General features: G+C 38.7%; 1 protein-coding gene across 2 annotated transcripts in view; it reads right to left on the bottom strand.

Moving 5' to 3' along the window:
- The window catches only part of ccbe1 (collagen and calcium binding EGF domains 1), a 32,263-nt gene extending 17,281 nt beyond the window's left edge, over positions 1 to 14,982 (bottom strand). Inside the window, exons 1-2 of one of the 2 annotated variants that reach the window (XM_023419476.2) lie at positions 14,726 to 14,982; positions 14,548 to 14,628 (exon numbers count right to left, since the gene is read on the bottom strand). In XM_023419476.2, the coding sequence (XP_023275244.1) occupies positions 14,548 to 14,628; positions 14,726 to 14,829 (185 nt within the window). In that variant the 5' untranslated portion in view covers positions 14,830 to 14,982. The remainder of the gene's footprint in view (positions 1 to 14,547; positions 14,629 to 14,725) is intronic. The other variant, XM_023419475.2, reaches the window with a different exon arrangement.
- Positions 14,983 to 16,308: the final 1,326 nt, after the last annotated feature.

The raw sequence follows: 16,308 nt of genomic DNA, 5'->3' as shown, positions 1-16,308 counted from the left end.
TACACACCATAAATAACATGGATTCATAGGATATTAAAGACTATTTAAATGCTGTCATTTTCATATAAACTCTCTCAGTCATGCTTAGAAACACACACACACATACACACACACACACACACACACACACACACACACACACACACGCACACAGCCTCCCTCTGCAGCTTCAGGGTCACCACAGTGTAATATAAACAGCTGAACAAAGGTGCACTGCAGTTTGTAATTCCTCGCGGTTTTGACGTTTGTTCTGGAGATTCACATTATGTCATTTAGAAATAAAATGCACAACATGTCAAAATGTGTCCTATACTTCTATAAGCACACACTGACGAAATGACGAAAAGGAGATCAAGTTTAGCAACACATCAGGGATTCCAGAGCTAGACAAAACTACAGTGTGGCCCATTAGGAAGGACAGTTACTTCTGCCAGTGCTGTATCCAAAAGAAATAACCCCCTCAGGAGAATGGGTTTATAGGAACACATAAAAATACAAAATACAGAGAGTGTGTTTTCAGAGTGCCTGGATACCTTTGTGTTTTCCAACTCTCCAGACTGAAAAAACAAAACACTCTTGTAAAGGTCATTTATCATGGGAAAAATACTAGACTCAGAAAAGGAAGTCGTGATGGTTCATAATTCACTGACATTCCTCTTTTAAATGCGTTGCTGACATAATACAGCTATGCTATATTATGTCCTGTAATTGTGACTAATTACAATGTAATAAACGTTGATTGTTTGGAGATGCCATAAAAGGTAAATGCTGTTGGAGGAATATGTTTTTCCATAAGCTGATATCTGTCTGTTGGAGGCAGGCCATTTCAGACAATGACACTTACAGCATTATAACCGCAAAGCACTTAGCAGTATAATGCAGTGTGAAGACTAAAGGGACATTACACAGATCACATGTTCCAACAACAACTCAGCTGTTCAAGTGCTTCATGTACACACTGAACTTTATAAGAAAGGATGGATCAGGCTAGTTGTTCCTGGCACGATCCCTCTACTACACAAATAAAATGTTAAATGTTTAATGGTGTCTGGTGTTGAACTAAGATGGCATCAGATAGAATATCTGAATTAGGAAGAATGTGCAAAAGCAGTTATTGCAGAGCATAGTGTTCCCTACTTAAACCAATATACCTTACAACATGGCTTGTAAGCAACTTTGAGTGTCTCCACCTGTTGCTGTTAGAAGATTTACTTGAAAAAAAAACAGACATTTTCCAGCTGCATTAATAAGGAACTGGCAAATAAGGAACAGAAGAGCTCCAAGACAAGCTGCCAGACACACAGCCCTGACATATTATCACCTTATCACACAGTTAACGCTAATGTTAGAAAACAATAGTAAACTTCCACATCCACCAGACACGTAGAAATATTATCAACCCACTGGAATCCATAAAACCAAAACTGTGAGCTTAATGGGGCTAAAAGGCTCAGTAGAGCTGCACAAGAGATAACCTCCTGTGGTTTCTTCACTGCAAGCAACTCCTTTTCACATTACATGTAGTCATCTGACTGAATATTAATACCTTAATGGAGCTTAAAGGGCACATTGAGCACACCATGGCCCTGTTGCAAATCAAATTGTTCTTAACGCATGGCTCAACTCTGCTGACGTCCTGAACATCCAAGGAGGTCACTTTAAAAACGAAACGCTGCTGAATGGACAGAAATATGGTATAGTATAAAACAACCCAGCAGGTCTTTCTTCCATTTAAAATGAACGGGTATCTGCAATGCTGTTTCTATCTGTATCCAGGGTGAGTGCGTATACGTCTGCCCAGAGAAATAATGGCGCCTCATTTGATCACTACCATGGTACATTAACATAACCTATTGGTTAATGACTGTTTGAACTCAGAGCTCACCGCCCGCAACAGTCGCACAGCTTTGATACAAAACCCCCCTCTGGTCAGGCCCCACATTTAAAATAAACAAGCAGTCTGGTTTGAAGACTCTGCAAATGCATCGCTCAATTTAACGTCCCTAATTCAAAACTCAGCTTTTAATTCTTGCCCTTTTGTTTTCATTTTCTCTCTAGTGACACAACGTCAACAGGGTGGCCTGGTAAATGTGAAAAAGGTAGGAAAATATGCTGTCACAGTGTGTAGCAGCACAATACAGACACAAGTTAAAGGGAACTGTTTTTGCTGGTTACACAAATGTCTGTCATTATGGTTACTGCAGTCTATTAAATGATACTTCAAATTTTGAGGGATACACTTCTTTACTTTCTTGCTGAGAATATATTTAGAAGATTGATACCACTGTCACGTCTGTATGTTCACTTAGCTTAGCTTAGCATCAATACTGGAAACGGGGGCACAAGTACCCTGGCTCTGTCCAAAGGTAACAAAATCTGTCTAACAATACCTCTAAAGCTCATTAATAATTAATCTTATATATTGTTTGTTTAATCTGTGCAAAAACAAAAGTATAAAAAAAATTAAATTTCAGTTTTTGCACCTTCTTTAACTTTTGGACAGCACTTGGTTAGGTGTTTCCCCCTGTTGCCAGTCCTTATGCCAAGCTAAGCTAACCAGCTTTGTACCATATTTGTCATACATCCATGAGGGATCTTTTCATCTAATGCTCAGCAATAAAGCAAATTAATGTGTTTCATAAAATGTAGAACTATTCCTTTAAAACAACAAATACCTTCTCCTGAATATTCATCTGTGAATCTGTGTTTCCTGCTCAAAAAGACTCAAAAAGTGACTTCATGGACCAGAATGAGTTGGGTGTGAGGTTCGCAACAGTGAGCCCACAGAACCAGGCCAAATCAAAAACAGAAAAGAAGTATTCCTGTCTGTCTGACCAATACGCTGCCATTTAGGAAATGAATAATTGTTATAATACATGGCAACTGAACAATAGCATGGCTGAAAAGGGTCACTTGAAATAAGGACCTCTCTCCATGTACAGCCTGTTGTGCTGCCATTTCCAACATAATCCAACAAAACTGTCAGTTTTTCAGTGAAACCCACTGCAGCAAAGGCACTTGAGCTCTGCTCAGCTTTGGCGGACAGCTGGAGCCAAAACACTACTAGTCGGCTGTAACAGAGGCAATCCGAGCTTCTGCCTCTCTATGTTGCTTTTCCTCAGTGGTGTACCCGCCTCATACAAATCGGATTTGACTCTGACCACATGCTGTACGATGTGAAGTAATCCATAATGAAATCTATCTGCTTTTGTGTCACATTGAGAGTAAAGAAACTCAATTTTTCATGTATATAAACTTTCATTTAAAAAGCAGAGGGCAAGTGCAGGAGTATGGGTGATGTTTCTGATCCTGACACCTCAGGAAATTATATAGAGCACTGTGTCTGTGGCCTGTTACAGTAAGCCATCATCAGCCCTTCCATGTGTTTCTAACTCAAACCATTCTGCTGGACATAAGCCAGATATTACCAATCCCCTTCAAACACTGAAGTTACTGTGAAAGCGTGCAACTTCCACTTGCGGGAAATACTAAAAAGAAAATCTCAAAGGGATTATTTGTAATTTAATTCCTTTGTTTTTATTCACAGATTCAACAGCTCATTACGTAAACAGTGTGGAAAAATCTGCTAAAAAAAGACAAACTGCAACACGGTTAGCCCTGCGAAGCAAATGATGCAAAAAAAAAATCAGATGTAAAAATGGATTTAAAGAAAACTGGTCCCTAAAGACCTGGCCTCCTGACAGGTGAACTAAAATCAACAGTAGTTTATAACAGATTATTTGCCTTTAAAATGGAATATCTTTCATCCCAGAGCAGAAATGTAAGATTGACTCCAACAATATCCATAAATACTTGAATGTAAAAAGCAGATGTTCTTTGTTTCTCAGCAAAGACCTTCCAGTAGTCAGAGTTGTTCTGCCGTGTCACTACCGCCTCCGGATGATTTAAAAAGAAATATCAAAACTACAATGGAAAAGTGGCTTAAATTGAAAAAGAGCCCTCAATCAGTCTTCGATCAATTCAAGCTTCATGACAATGAAACCGAACACCAGTACGTGAGTGAGAAATCCAAACACTTCGTTTACTTCAGAGCTCCTAATGGCTTCTCAGCAATCACAATTGGGAGAATTAAATGAAGTGTTATAAAGCTATGAGAAGTGACAGGCGGCACTTTGTGTTTAGAGGACTGGATGAGTAGAACTTTTTTGTGAGTTTGACTCATAAATATGTGCTGGTTTCCAGTTTCTACATCCACTGTTTTTACTCATGATTGCGATATGGCTCTAGGAATGGAAATGTCAGTCGGTCCACCGCTTTGGTCCAGACTCCAGACTTTGGTCTAAACAGCTGCCATGAAATATTGTACAGACATTCATGTTCCCCTCAGGATGAACCCTAATAACTTTATTGATCCTCTGACTTTTCCTCTAGTGCTATCATCAGGTCAAAATTTTAATTTGTCTAATTTTTAGACAATTTAACTTTGGTTTCTGATCAAATACCTGCAAATTAATGTAACATTCCCATCAGCCTCAGCTGTACTTGTGTTTAGTGCTAATAAGTAACTGTTAGCATGCTTACACACTTGACCGTACACCCTCACAGCCTCCTGTTGTTCTGTTCTGGTTTAAGCAGTGTGGCCTATCTTTTGCTAGTCGTTCACTGTCAGGAGACCAGATATGCATTAAATGCAGGATATCTGTCCTGAGGTTGTGTCACAGCTGGAGATGATAATCACTCGATGTGATATGGTTACTGTATTATATTTCTCCTTTTACCTGTTTCACATGTTCTCCTGACACGCCGTGTGTAAGGTAACTGAGATGTGTGGTATGTGACATATGTTAGCCCATTTGAGGCTTTGTGGTTTTCATGTTATTTTAATACTTACATGTAGTGAAACTTAATATTCTGTCCGGGGACTGCACATAAAAATTAGCCAGCATTGGCTAACTGAGATTGCAGTCTTATAAATGTGCACATTTCCTTACATATAAAACATACTTGGCCTTGTTGAGGGCAAGCAGGAAGACAAATGAGTAACTTAAGCAGACTGGCATGATGTAGCTCTACAACTGCAGTATAATAATGGTCTTGACATTTGGACAAACACACTGATGATGGTGGTGGTGGTGAATATCGTTAAACTGAATTACAACTGACAACAAATACTGACATTCATCAGCATACAAGCAAAATTCTCAATGGAGGGGGCTACATCTGTGCTACCAAACATGAAGCCCCTTTTCCAATGTGTATTATTAACTTTAAATGCTGCAGCTGTTTACAATTTAATATGACTGGTATACGGCTGTGTGCTCACTGGTGCAGTCGAACATTTCCTTTGGCTAGCTGCTGTCCTTCAAGACTGATAAATTAGCAGCTTATTCTTTTCACTAATAGGAGAATAAATGAAGGCTTCAAGTGCTTCAAGTGATGAATAACAATCAGCTATAGAAAAGAATACACACAGAGTTAAAAAACGCCCAGTTGCTATAAATTAGCTGATTAACTTGTCAGGAAGTTCCTGTTTGACAGTAACGGATGCATAAATACATTTTTTTCTGCAAAGTGCTGCTATATAATTATGATTTAAATATATCTTTTTTTCTGGGTAGAATGTAATTATATGTTAAATACAACTAGAACACTGTCTTGAATGTACAGAGCAGAGGCGTGGAGGCAGAAAAACCACAACCTGTGCTTTACATATCACCACATCTCTTAACCATTGCAAAACCACAGCATGACCAAAGCGTGACCACACTACAGTTCTCCACAGAAAGAAACAGATGGGTGAACGAGCATCAGCCAAAAGAAACAAGAGTGGGATTTTAAGAAATCAAAATGTCACAAAAAACTCAGCGAAACATGGTTTACAGAAGGAAAAATGCCTGCGATCTGAAAATATTGTTGAATGAGAAGCAGACCCCACAAGGTCTCAAAGATCACCAGGCACCAAATCAATCTTACAATTCATTTCATGTAGGATGTACCACCTTTTAGTGTGTTTGTCAATGTTGCAGCACTTATCAGTTAACACAGATGCCAATTTCCTATACCTGTTCCTATGTTAACACAATTGACTTCACTCTGATTTTAAGGATGTCCTTTAGTCATATATTTGATTCACAGCCATTTCTTTTCACGTTCAGTCCCTGTTTCTAATTTCGATATTCAGCCAGTTCTGTACTTTAAACTTACTGTTTGGTAACGACTGTGTAGTGTTACGATGGGCAACAGGTCAGAATCATCCAAACAGCAGATGTCATATCATTCAGATACAACAACTCCAGGCTTTAGGACACATTACAAAGTATTTGAACTCTCAAAGTCATGGTCTTTCCGGTAAAGGCATGTTTTGCATTAGTCATCTTTCAAGTGAAAACAGATGGTAAAATGCATTTAACCAAATCAAGTTAGACTCCAATAGTCTAATCTGACTCCAATATCCAATAATGCTGAAAATGTTCAAATTATAAGTCTGAATCCAATTTCTGATTATTCAAAGAAAGAAAAATTGATAAGTTAAAGAAAAATGGCAGATAAAGAGAAAAAAAGGAAGTCTTTCATTTCTTATTTGTGAGTGAGAAAGGTCCATGTTTGTTGATTTGTAAAAAAAAAAAAAAAGATAAAAAAGAAAAAAAAAAAGAATTATGTGCAATGCACCGAAGAAATAACAGAGGAGGGAGAGGATGTTTGCTGCTGCTTGTGCTCTACATTCGTCACTAAGGAATGCTCCTTAACACTAACATGTCCTCCCCTGCTATCACCATGATCACTTACACTCCGCTGCGTCTTCCCCGGTGCTTCTATGGAACAGGATGGGCATTCATCCATTACCTAATAGGGCATATCAGATGAATTGTTGACGAGACTGGATAAACAGCTACTTCACATTTCATCTCAAATAAAATAATAAAGATAGCGTATGCTATTAAAATGCTTTGTAAAATATCACCCTCTATGGGAGCAAAGGTGAACGACGACTGTAAATCAAACTTGAAAAAACCTGCCCACCCCGACCCCCACCCCCTGCTCACGCCACAGACTGAGAATTTCCAAAAGCACACTAATGCATTAATGACAAGACCTGCAGAAATTGCACACAGCCAATTGGCTCGACTTCTATAACAATATTACTCAAAATATGGTGCAAAGGGCGACACCATTAATGTGACACACGCTCTGGGGCATATGTGCTATGAATTATTAACGTCAACAAACATAATATTTCTATAGGACATGAAAACAGACAAAAGTGACAAAAAGCAAGTGATAATCATAAATAAAGTTGATGTATGAAAATAATAGCTGAGGTAGGCAATCATTTTTTGGCATCAATGTGCAAAAATTCCATAAACACCTTTCAGCATATTGTAATTCAAGCTGTGTGAGAGCAAACTAGACGTCTGCACCTTCTCTTGTCTCTGAAAATCTAGCCTGTAATGGGAGACTTTGGCCAATCACAGGTCTTTTCAGAGAGCCAGGGAGAACTTTATTATTTGTTCTACAAATGCAGATGTGTGCACGTCAATTCAGATGGACGTGTCAATACCAATGAAGCGTTTCAGAGACAAAGAGAACTTGTTGTACTTCTCCTGGACATGCAGGAAACCAGTTGCTGACTTCATTTTCCTGTAATATCTAAATGTGTCGTAGTAGTTGGTTGTGTAGGTAGATTTAGTTGGTTGTGTAGGTAGATTTACTATTATATTTTACTATTAAATTTTAATTTTTTTTAAAAATCTTTTTATAGATATTTGCCTTCCCCAGTTTGAACTCTTCTCTTTGCACGACAGAAACATACGTTTCTTGGTATATTTTCAAAGGTAAAAGGTATATTTTTATTTTGCATCTTCAGATCAAACTTGAACTTCATCATCTCTTCATTGTATTTGACGCATCCCATCACTACAGAAACAGTTACCTCAGTTTTAAACAGGAAATAAATGATGAACAAGTAATTATGTATTTACATTGAGGTTTGTAAGCTCAGAACTGCACAGGCAGGTGTAAGTAATTCCTCTTGTGCAGGCTGTTTACTGAAGTGGGATATGCATATGAGCAAACAAGCAGATCATTTATCAAAATTGTGAATGAGAAAAACTAACAAAACAATTGCGTAATGCACACAATAACCTGATTGTTATAATTCACTTTGTAGGGGAAAGTAGGTGCAGTTCTGTCTTGTGGCAATGTCTCTAATAAGCACATGAAAACAAGAAAAACCTCTGATTTATACAGTCGAGGTGGTAGAGGAGATAAAGCACAAGTCAATGTCTATGTGCAACAGGAAGTAAAAGCATATTGCCCTCTTCTTCAGTCAAACACATGGAGGACGGTTACTGCTGCACAGATGCTGAACAGCTGAGAAGCTGCTTACGAGAAATTACACTAAATACAACCTGTTTATTTTCAAGTTGAAAAGCTCCAGATGCATTTGATGAAACTAAACTTGGTGCTCATATGGGCCTCCAATTATAGGGCCTTCATACAGCCTGATACACAGAGCTGATCTCAAAGTCTAGAGGACCGGCAGATTTGAATTTCGTTTATTGATTTAAATTGTTTTCCGACCTACTGAGAAGATAATATGCTTGAAAAAGCTCCAAATCTTAGCCATGTTGTCTAATTCTTTTTTGGAAGGTAAGACACTGACAATTGGTGTCTGGTGTCCTGCCGATAAAGGCGCCAAATCAGAAAACGCTTATATAAGTTGTTTCTGGGGTGCAGTTACAAACATATTTTGTCCTTTAATTTTTGCATTTATTTTAAGAGATGAGAGGAAACAGTAAACACTTTAACTCCACTGACTCTAAGTTCATTTTTTTCTGCCCATTTGGGTGAATCATTTCATCGCTGACAGTTAGCACTGTGCGCAGGAAGGCTTTGCACCAGGTCGAGTCTAAGGGTAAAGTTCCTGACATGTTTATGAATTCACCAAAGAAAAAAGAAAAAAATCGAATAAACACGTTATGATAAGTGTTTCGCTGGACATCCTCACTTGATCCCTGTCAGGCTTCAAATCTGACAAACTAGGATCATTAGCTTAACATGGCAGCTGACCTCCCCTCTGTGCCTTTAGGTCCTTTTAACTTTCAGCTGTGTGGGAGCTGTCAGGGTAACACCAAATGTTCATGTTAACTCCTTGAACCCACGGCACAGTGTCTGCGATACAGCAGTCCACTTCAGATAACAGGCTTCATATCCTCTCTCTGAATAGCGATAGGAAACAGATGTTGATGTCTTTTTCTTGACAGGACATTTGGGATGTGATGAATTATGGGATAAATCTTAAATAAAGTGTCACGGTTGTGTCGGATATTTAGCACATGTTTTGAGCAGTTTGTAAAAGCAAGTTTATGGCATTTTAGTAATAGAGCTGCTTGTGGAATGTAATGGCGTTCATTAGGACAGCAGCTTTTTTTCTCTTCTACTCTACAGTGTACAGTATCACAGCGCTTTGAAACCATGCCAGGTATAGTAAATCATTTCAGGCATTTTTGATTGGCATGATTTTCAGGAGCATTATCTCATTCTGCATCTACTGAGGTTAATTCCAGTAAACCCTGTTTCACTCAAAGGGATGTTGAGAAACAGCTTGGACTTATTCCATGATCCTTCCTCAGACAACTTATTTACTTTATCATGATGCATTTTTGTCTCCTCAGATACTAAGCTGCAACAGCTTATAATGTTGTTATTTCCTAAAAATAATTTGTGGCTTGAACTTAATCTAAAGATGTTTTTTTAGTAAATACAAATTTGGTTTTAATGAGTAAAAAACCACGCCTGCTTCCAACTTAAATGGAAACTATAACAACATTGTTCACAACAAGCTACAGAGGTGTAATGGTTTGCTATAGTGCTTCAACACTAGGAATCTTTCAACAACTTATACTGCTGTTTTTTTTCTTTGGTCTATAAACAAGTAGACAAGACTAAAGCCTGCTGGTTCTCTGACGTGTAGCATACATCAGGTGGCTGATCATTGGGTTTGTAAGTACTAAAAAACACACCTATAGAGAATGCCGGAGACTTCAATCATTTTAATTTGCCTAATGTTTTCCATCTCACTCATGTGCAGTCATCAGTTCCCCAGCAGACGGTTTTCATTCTTTTATCCTGGAATAATCACCTAATTATACTGAATCAGTGTATGTGTAATTTCACCTGGAACCAGAGTATGAACAGGTATTTAAAACGGATGGAAAATCTAAGTTTGGCATCTTATTAAAGGACTCTAACCAATTAAACGTCTATTTCTAAATAGTGGATGTGTGCCCATGGGTCAGTTGATATTAATGTCACAATATCATGACATGGGGGCTTTCCTGGATGACAAATCTTCCACCTCCTGAAAGATGCTACTCATATGTTCTCCATAAATCTAGGTTTGTTCTATTTTTTGGTTCCAGAGTATTTTCAGTTGTATCAGAAACATAGTAGCCCAAAAGAAAGGCCTGCTGAACTCCTTAAGCTGTGCCACAATATATCCTTCATGGAGCGCCGATCACTGGAGGGCCGACAATATGGCAACGAAGATCCCTCAAGTGTATTTCTCGTGTTGAAAGCTGTTTGAATTGGGAGAAGGAGCACAAGTTCAGCTGAGAGGATTATTCCAAGGCGCAGAATACATTCAAATATGATGTGAAAAACAGATTACAAAACTGAGGAAACAAGAGAGTCTTCAGCCCCCCCGAGTTTAAATGTAACTGGGAATTGCAGTGTAAATCAATTATTGTTTTGCTGTCAATGGAAAATCTATGTAATTCTAAGTAAGTGAAAATGAGAGATAAAGGGAAAACCCTATAAAATGATTCCAATGCATTTCATTGGAATGAGGTGATGGAGATGTTTACGAGACCCAAACAATGCTGCTTATAGCAGCCAAGTGCATGTGAAGTATTGTGGCTTCAGTATCATGTCTCACAAGGAGGGGAGAAGAAATGTTATCCTCAGTTTCCTTACTGTGTAAACTCCAGAGCCGAGGAGGAGGGAGCGGCAGAGAAAGGGGCCGAAGAACACAACAAACTGCGTCTTACCACCAGAATTATTTGGTAAAATAACAAAGCAACAATTACACATGCCACACATCAATTATGCGTAACTGTTACAGCTGTAGAGTGGAAAAGACTCTCGCTCCACTTGTGCTCTGCTTCTTTTCCAAAGAAGCATTCCCTTTACAGGGTAAGGTAAGGCCGACATCGCACGTATGCAATAAATCAAACCAGTGTAATCACTGCTTCATGTCCCCTTCGTCACCTAAGAAAAGTTATAAACAGAGACTATTAATGTGTCTCGATGTTATGATGGTGAACACATCGGATCTGGCTCTCATCTTGGATTTTCAGAGATGTCATATGATACTTCATCTCAGAGGCAGAAAAAAAAACCCATCTACAACTGTGTGAGATTGCTATTGCCAGCTGATAAAAGCGACTTAGCCTAAAAGAAATCATGAAAGCTCAAAGATTTGCTGTTTGCTAACAGCTGCTGTCAGGTATTTTTTTTTTCTGGGAGGGTCTGTCTCACAAAGCAGGATTATGAAGTTAGCTGGATAACTGCTGAGTAAAAACCTGGAGGCATTTCAAATCTGCAACATGGACTCAAATAAAAACCTCTCCTGGGTTATACTCGTCCAGCTTTATTCAGTAATCCTGCTTTGTGATAGAAGCCACATTAAAGAAGGTTTTCTGGACAAAGAAAGTGATGGATTAATGTTCTCAGCAGTGGTTTAGAAAAAAAAAACACTATAGGAAAAAAGAGCAGAGTTAGCATGGCCAGCAATAACCGCCATGGCCAAAGCAGCTAAAGAAGGATAGCCATCAACAGAAACAACAACCTTACAAAGACCAGAAATACTGCTGGTTATACTGATTATAAACTGATCTCTGTGAGGTACATTGCAGAAAAGCAACAGCAGTAACCAGAAAATTCAAACAAACAGCTCAAACCTTATCATTTTAATCAAACCCTACTTTGGATTTTAGTGAAGCATTTCTGCTACAATCACAGGCCTTCATGATTGAACTGCGACTCCTCGAAAAAACAACTCTGCACAGCCTCATTGTGAGCCAAGCATCCTTCACTCCACAGCCTGTAGAAACACAAATATGAGCACGTATTGTTGTGAAGCCTGAACACGCTGCATCCCAACACACTAGGCCTTTCACCCAAATATGACAATCTCTGCTTGAAACAACCCAGAGAGGCAGTGAGAGAAGAATGTGCCTGCACTGACAGTGAGACAGATATGGTCAGAGTCAGCTGAGGCCCTGGTACCTCTCTTGTACTGTGACATATGCTCTCCGGGTCTCTGGCGTCTCCACTGGTGCTGTTTCACAATATGATGAATGCTTCAAGGATGAGTGTTACGCTGTGCACCCAGTGGCATGCCTTGACCAAAGGAGGGGGTCTGTTTCAAAATCCCATCATCAGGGCCTCTCTTGTCCCACTGGGCCGATAGGGAAGGCTTGAATTTCAACGCCTCAAACATGTTAAAAGAAAATTTAAAAGTAACCATTAAGCCTTATTTGAAAGTCTAGTTTGACATTTCGGGAAATATGCTTACCAGCTTTCTTGACACCACTGTGTCTAATATATACAGCTACAAACACAAGCCCGTTGGCTTAGTTTAGTCAGCTACCCTGGCTCTGTCCAAAGGGTAACAAAATCCAACTGCCAGCACCTCTGACGCTCACTAATTAGCACCAAATTTAAGACCGATGTATTGCAAAAAAGGAAAAAAAGAAAAATGTGGGGCCCTTGGACCATTTGGGGCCCATGTCAAAGCATCAAAGTAGAGCACACCTGTCTGTACAGGCAGCAAGTTTTACGCAAACAGTTTTTCTGACAGTGTTTTAAAAAAGAAAAATTTATTACAGCAATGAAATGTTCTGAGATGTGCAGGCACAATGATACTCCACAGAGTGCCTAATGAATGCCATAAGCCTATACTTTCCCTTGGCAACTGAATCTTGCCAACTTAAATCGCACTTGGTTCCCTTTGAACTCCATCTCAGTCATGCCAAGGTGTAATTGCGCTGGTATGTGCCTGCGTTTTGGGGAGAAAAAATTGTAGAATGCAAATGCCATATTCATCTTATCAAATTCAGATCATTAATCTGAATTTCTGGCACCACAATAAAACTTCTCTACAAACAATTACAGGGCTGATGTGCAGTCACCAGCTCACACTGTGCAGGTGAACTGAAATGCACCCAGGGCACATTATATGGGTCTTGGCTGAAACCGTTTTTCTTCTTTAAATAAACATTGTGGGAAACAACTGTGGCCGCAGCCAATAACCATAAAACAACATAATTATGTTAAGAGCGTGTTGAGATTTGAAGATCAAACGGGATGTCACTGTGTGCTTGAACCATAACCAGCAGTTTGTCAAGTGATGCAGAGATGAAACCTCACAAAGTCGACATTTGGAAGATTTCTCACAAGAGATATTCAAGTCTGGCATTTCTTTCGTTCTCAATGCTTTTTTCCCAGCAAAGCGCACACAGAAATAGATTTGCTGTAAATCAAGATCATTGACAAAATGTTTGAAATGAGTTCCCTGAATAAGTTGCATGATTTTTATTTCCAAATCTACTGCACATCTCATCAGTCACAGTGAGCCTGGAAAAAAGAGAACTGCATTCCCCAATAGTGGTGTTTGAACATTTAACAGCTGTTCAACTGATTCCCAATAGTGTATAGTAAAAGCAGCTCTTTTTTAATGAAATGATACAAATTTCTGTTAGACTTACTTGCATCCGTTGTCACAACTTTCTGATGTGTAAATCAATCAAAATTAGTTTATATTTGAGTGATTTTATTAAAAAATTTTTGACAAAACTAGCTCTTAAAAGTGTAGTTACATATCTTTTTCTATTAAGCCTATGAGGCGGCCCCTTGCAATGAAGACAGATTAGGTTGTAACAACTTAATCCGTAGCCTCTGACAGGAGTTTTTGCTGAGAGGCAACGCTGTGACCACAGTGTCTGGGAACTGTCATAATTAAAGCCAGTGTCAGAGCAGAACGGGCCAATCTTGGCACTTGTGGATATTTAGATATAGATCCCTTAATTTCAATATATTAGATACAACTAACTTAAAACAGCTTGACATTTTACAACTCATTTAAACATCTGACCAACAGCTGATTCATTGAAAATATGAAGTCACATGCATGATAAAAAAAAAAAAAAAAAGTTTAACAGAACAAAATAAAAATAAGGATGTTTAACAGCCTATTGATTTTTATTTTAATGCCATTGGCGGCCTCAGGCAATAAGATTTTATGTGACTTTCACTTACATTTATCATTCAGTGCTTAATAACGCAGAGCTGTGCCCAGTGTCTCAGCTATTTTCCACTTCACTAACATTTCAACAAGCAGCATCTGAGCAGCATTTTTGCTGAGTGATAAATGACAAGTCAAGTTTTACAAAATCCAGAGCTACATTTTGAAATCATTTTCACAGGGACACACCGCCAACTGGACTGCATCTTGATCATTTCACCCTATTTTCATCCTTCCAGTCTGACAACAGCGTCCAACTCTATGAATCACATTCACACTACCTGTAACACGTCGTAACTTCTCCAGTCGACTTCACGCAGGGGTACTTTGTTGTAGAGATGTTATTTTCAGAGCACTCTCCACTGTGGAAGAAAACATTTTGAAGCAAAGTAAGCATTTCCCTTTATCTAATACAAGTGCTCCTCGTGTTATTAGATGCTGTCATGTCCTTAGATTTACCCGTCACTGGCATCCTCCTCTTGGTAGGACCACAGCAGACCTCCTGAGAAGCACATGCAGGTGACGGTGAGCAGAAGAGGGCTCCTGTTGTGTGTCAGTATCATCTCATCGGTCCAGTCACCTGGGTGCTGTCAGTAATCCACACTGATGGTGATAACCTCCCCGCTGCTACAACTTCACAGCGTAAAGTGGTGCAGGCTCACCGACAGACCCTCCCACTCTCCCACTGCTCCGCAGCAGCTGCTGAATGAAGTGCTGTTAGTCTGTGGGAGAGGCGAGCTGAACTTTCTCCACTTTAACAGGTTAAAGAAAACTTAACAGCCGGAATATTTTTTTACTTTTGAATCGTTAAAATGTTTCGAAGGAGGTGTTTACCGACACATTAACTTTTCTTTTTTTTTTTTTTTGTTTTGTTTCTTTTTGGTGAAACCCTTAAAATTGATTACAAGAAAGCACGTTTAGGCGCGCACACGCAGCACGCGCTAGGTGGGCTATGTCATGATGAGTAGGCTGCACCTTTACTACCACCGCGTGGCTGGTAATGAAACAACTGCTCAATAATTAGTAAATATAATATATATATAAATAATTGTCTGATTTTATAAAGGATTTGTAAGATGTAATCAGTAGCTTTCTTAATTGTTACATCATTTTCTAAACATTTCTAGATCAGCTGTAAGCCATAAATAAGAACAACTTTTGGGTTGCCAAAAAAAACCGACTCCACCATAAAAATGTTCAATTTAGTTCTTAATTTCTTAGGGAGCCAGCTCCTTTGGAATTTTTAACCACGCACTTTCCGGGAAAAAAGGTTGCAGGACATCTGGAGTAAAATCCAAATATAAGCAGTTTGTTTAAAAATGAAATCATCCTTCTTCTGTAAAAATCGTTTCTTAACATTTATAACTGGTGACGTTTGCAGTACTTTTCCAGAAGCTAGTTGGTCAAGAGGGGTCTCCCTAATGAATTAAAGTGATTAAAAGACAAGCAAAGTCATGCTGGAGGAGGATTTTCCGCAACCTGGCAACCTAGAAGTTGTCCTTTTTAATGGCTCATAACTCATCTATAAAGCATTACTAAATGATTTATTTATCATTCATAAAATAATCAACTACATCTTATGAAATCTTTATAAATGACGCCTCATCAAAACGTTTTGCCATAATTATGATAGCCACAGAGAATTGCACATCTGGACAACCACTCTCCTGTTGTATTGCAAAGACTGTGATGTGAGTTCATCCTCAAAAATTCTATTCATTTGTCCGTTTGATTTAAATGGAAATCTGACAGGATGCTCATAAAATCAACATATTAAAATGCATCAGCAATATGAGCACAAATACATTTCAGGTAATTTGTTTATTCTACCTCCATTTGAAGTTGTAAGCATTAATTATCCATACATTGATTTAATGAGATTTCCTAAAATATTAAAGGGGTCTTCCACAGATATATTACAGATGAAGCTCAGTTTGGTTTCTGCAAGTTTAACAAAAAATAAATATCGTGGCCACTGTTGTTTCAATCTGTCTCTCACATGCTCTTTATGGAAGTACAATACCAAATAATATATATTCATA

Source organism: Seriola lalandi, unplaced genomic scaffold (assembly GCF_002814215.2).
Source record: "Seriola lalandi dorsalis isolate HSWRI2012SDOR001 ecotype SW California unplaced genomic scaffold, Sedor1 jcf7180002054606, whole genome shotgun sequence".
Taxonomy (NCBI): Eukaryota; Metazoa; Chordata; class Actinopteri; order Carangiformes; family Carangidae; genus Seriola; species Seriola lalandi.
This window is presented reverse-complemented; position numbering and strand designations above follow the sequence as displayed.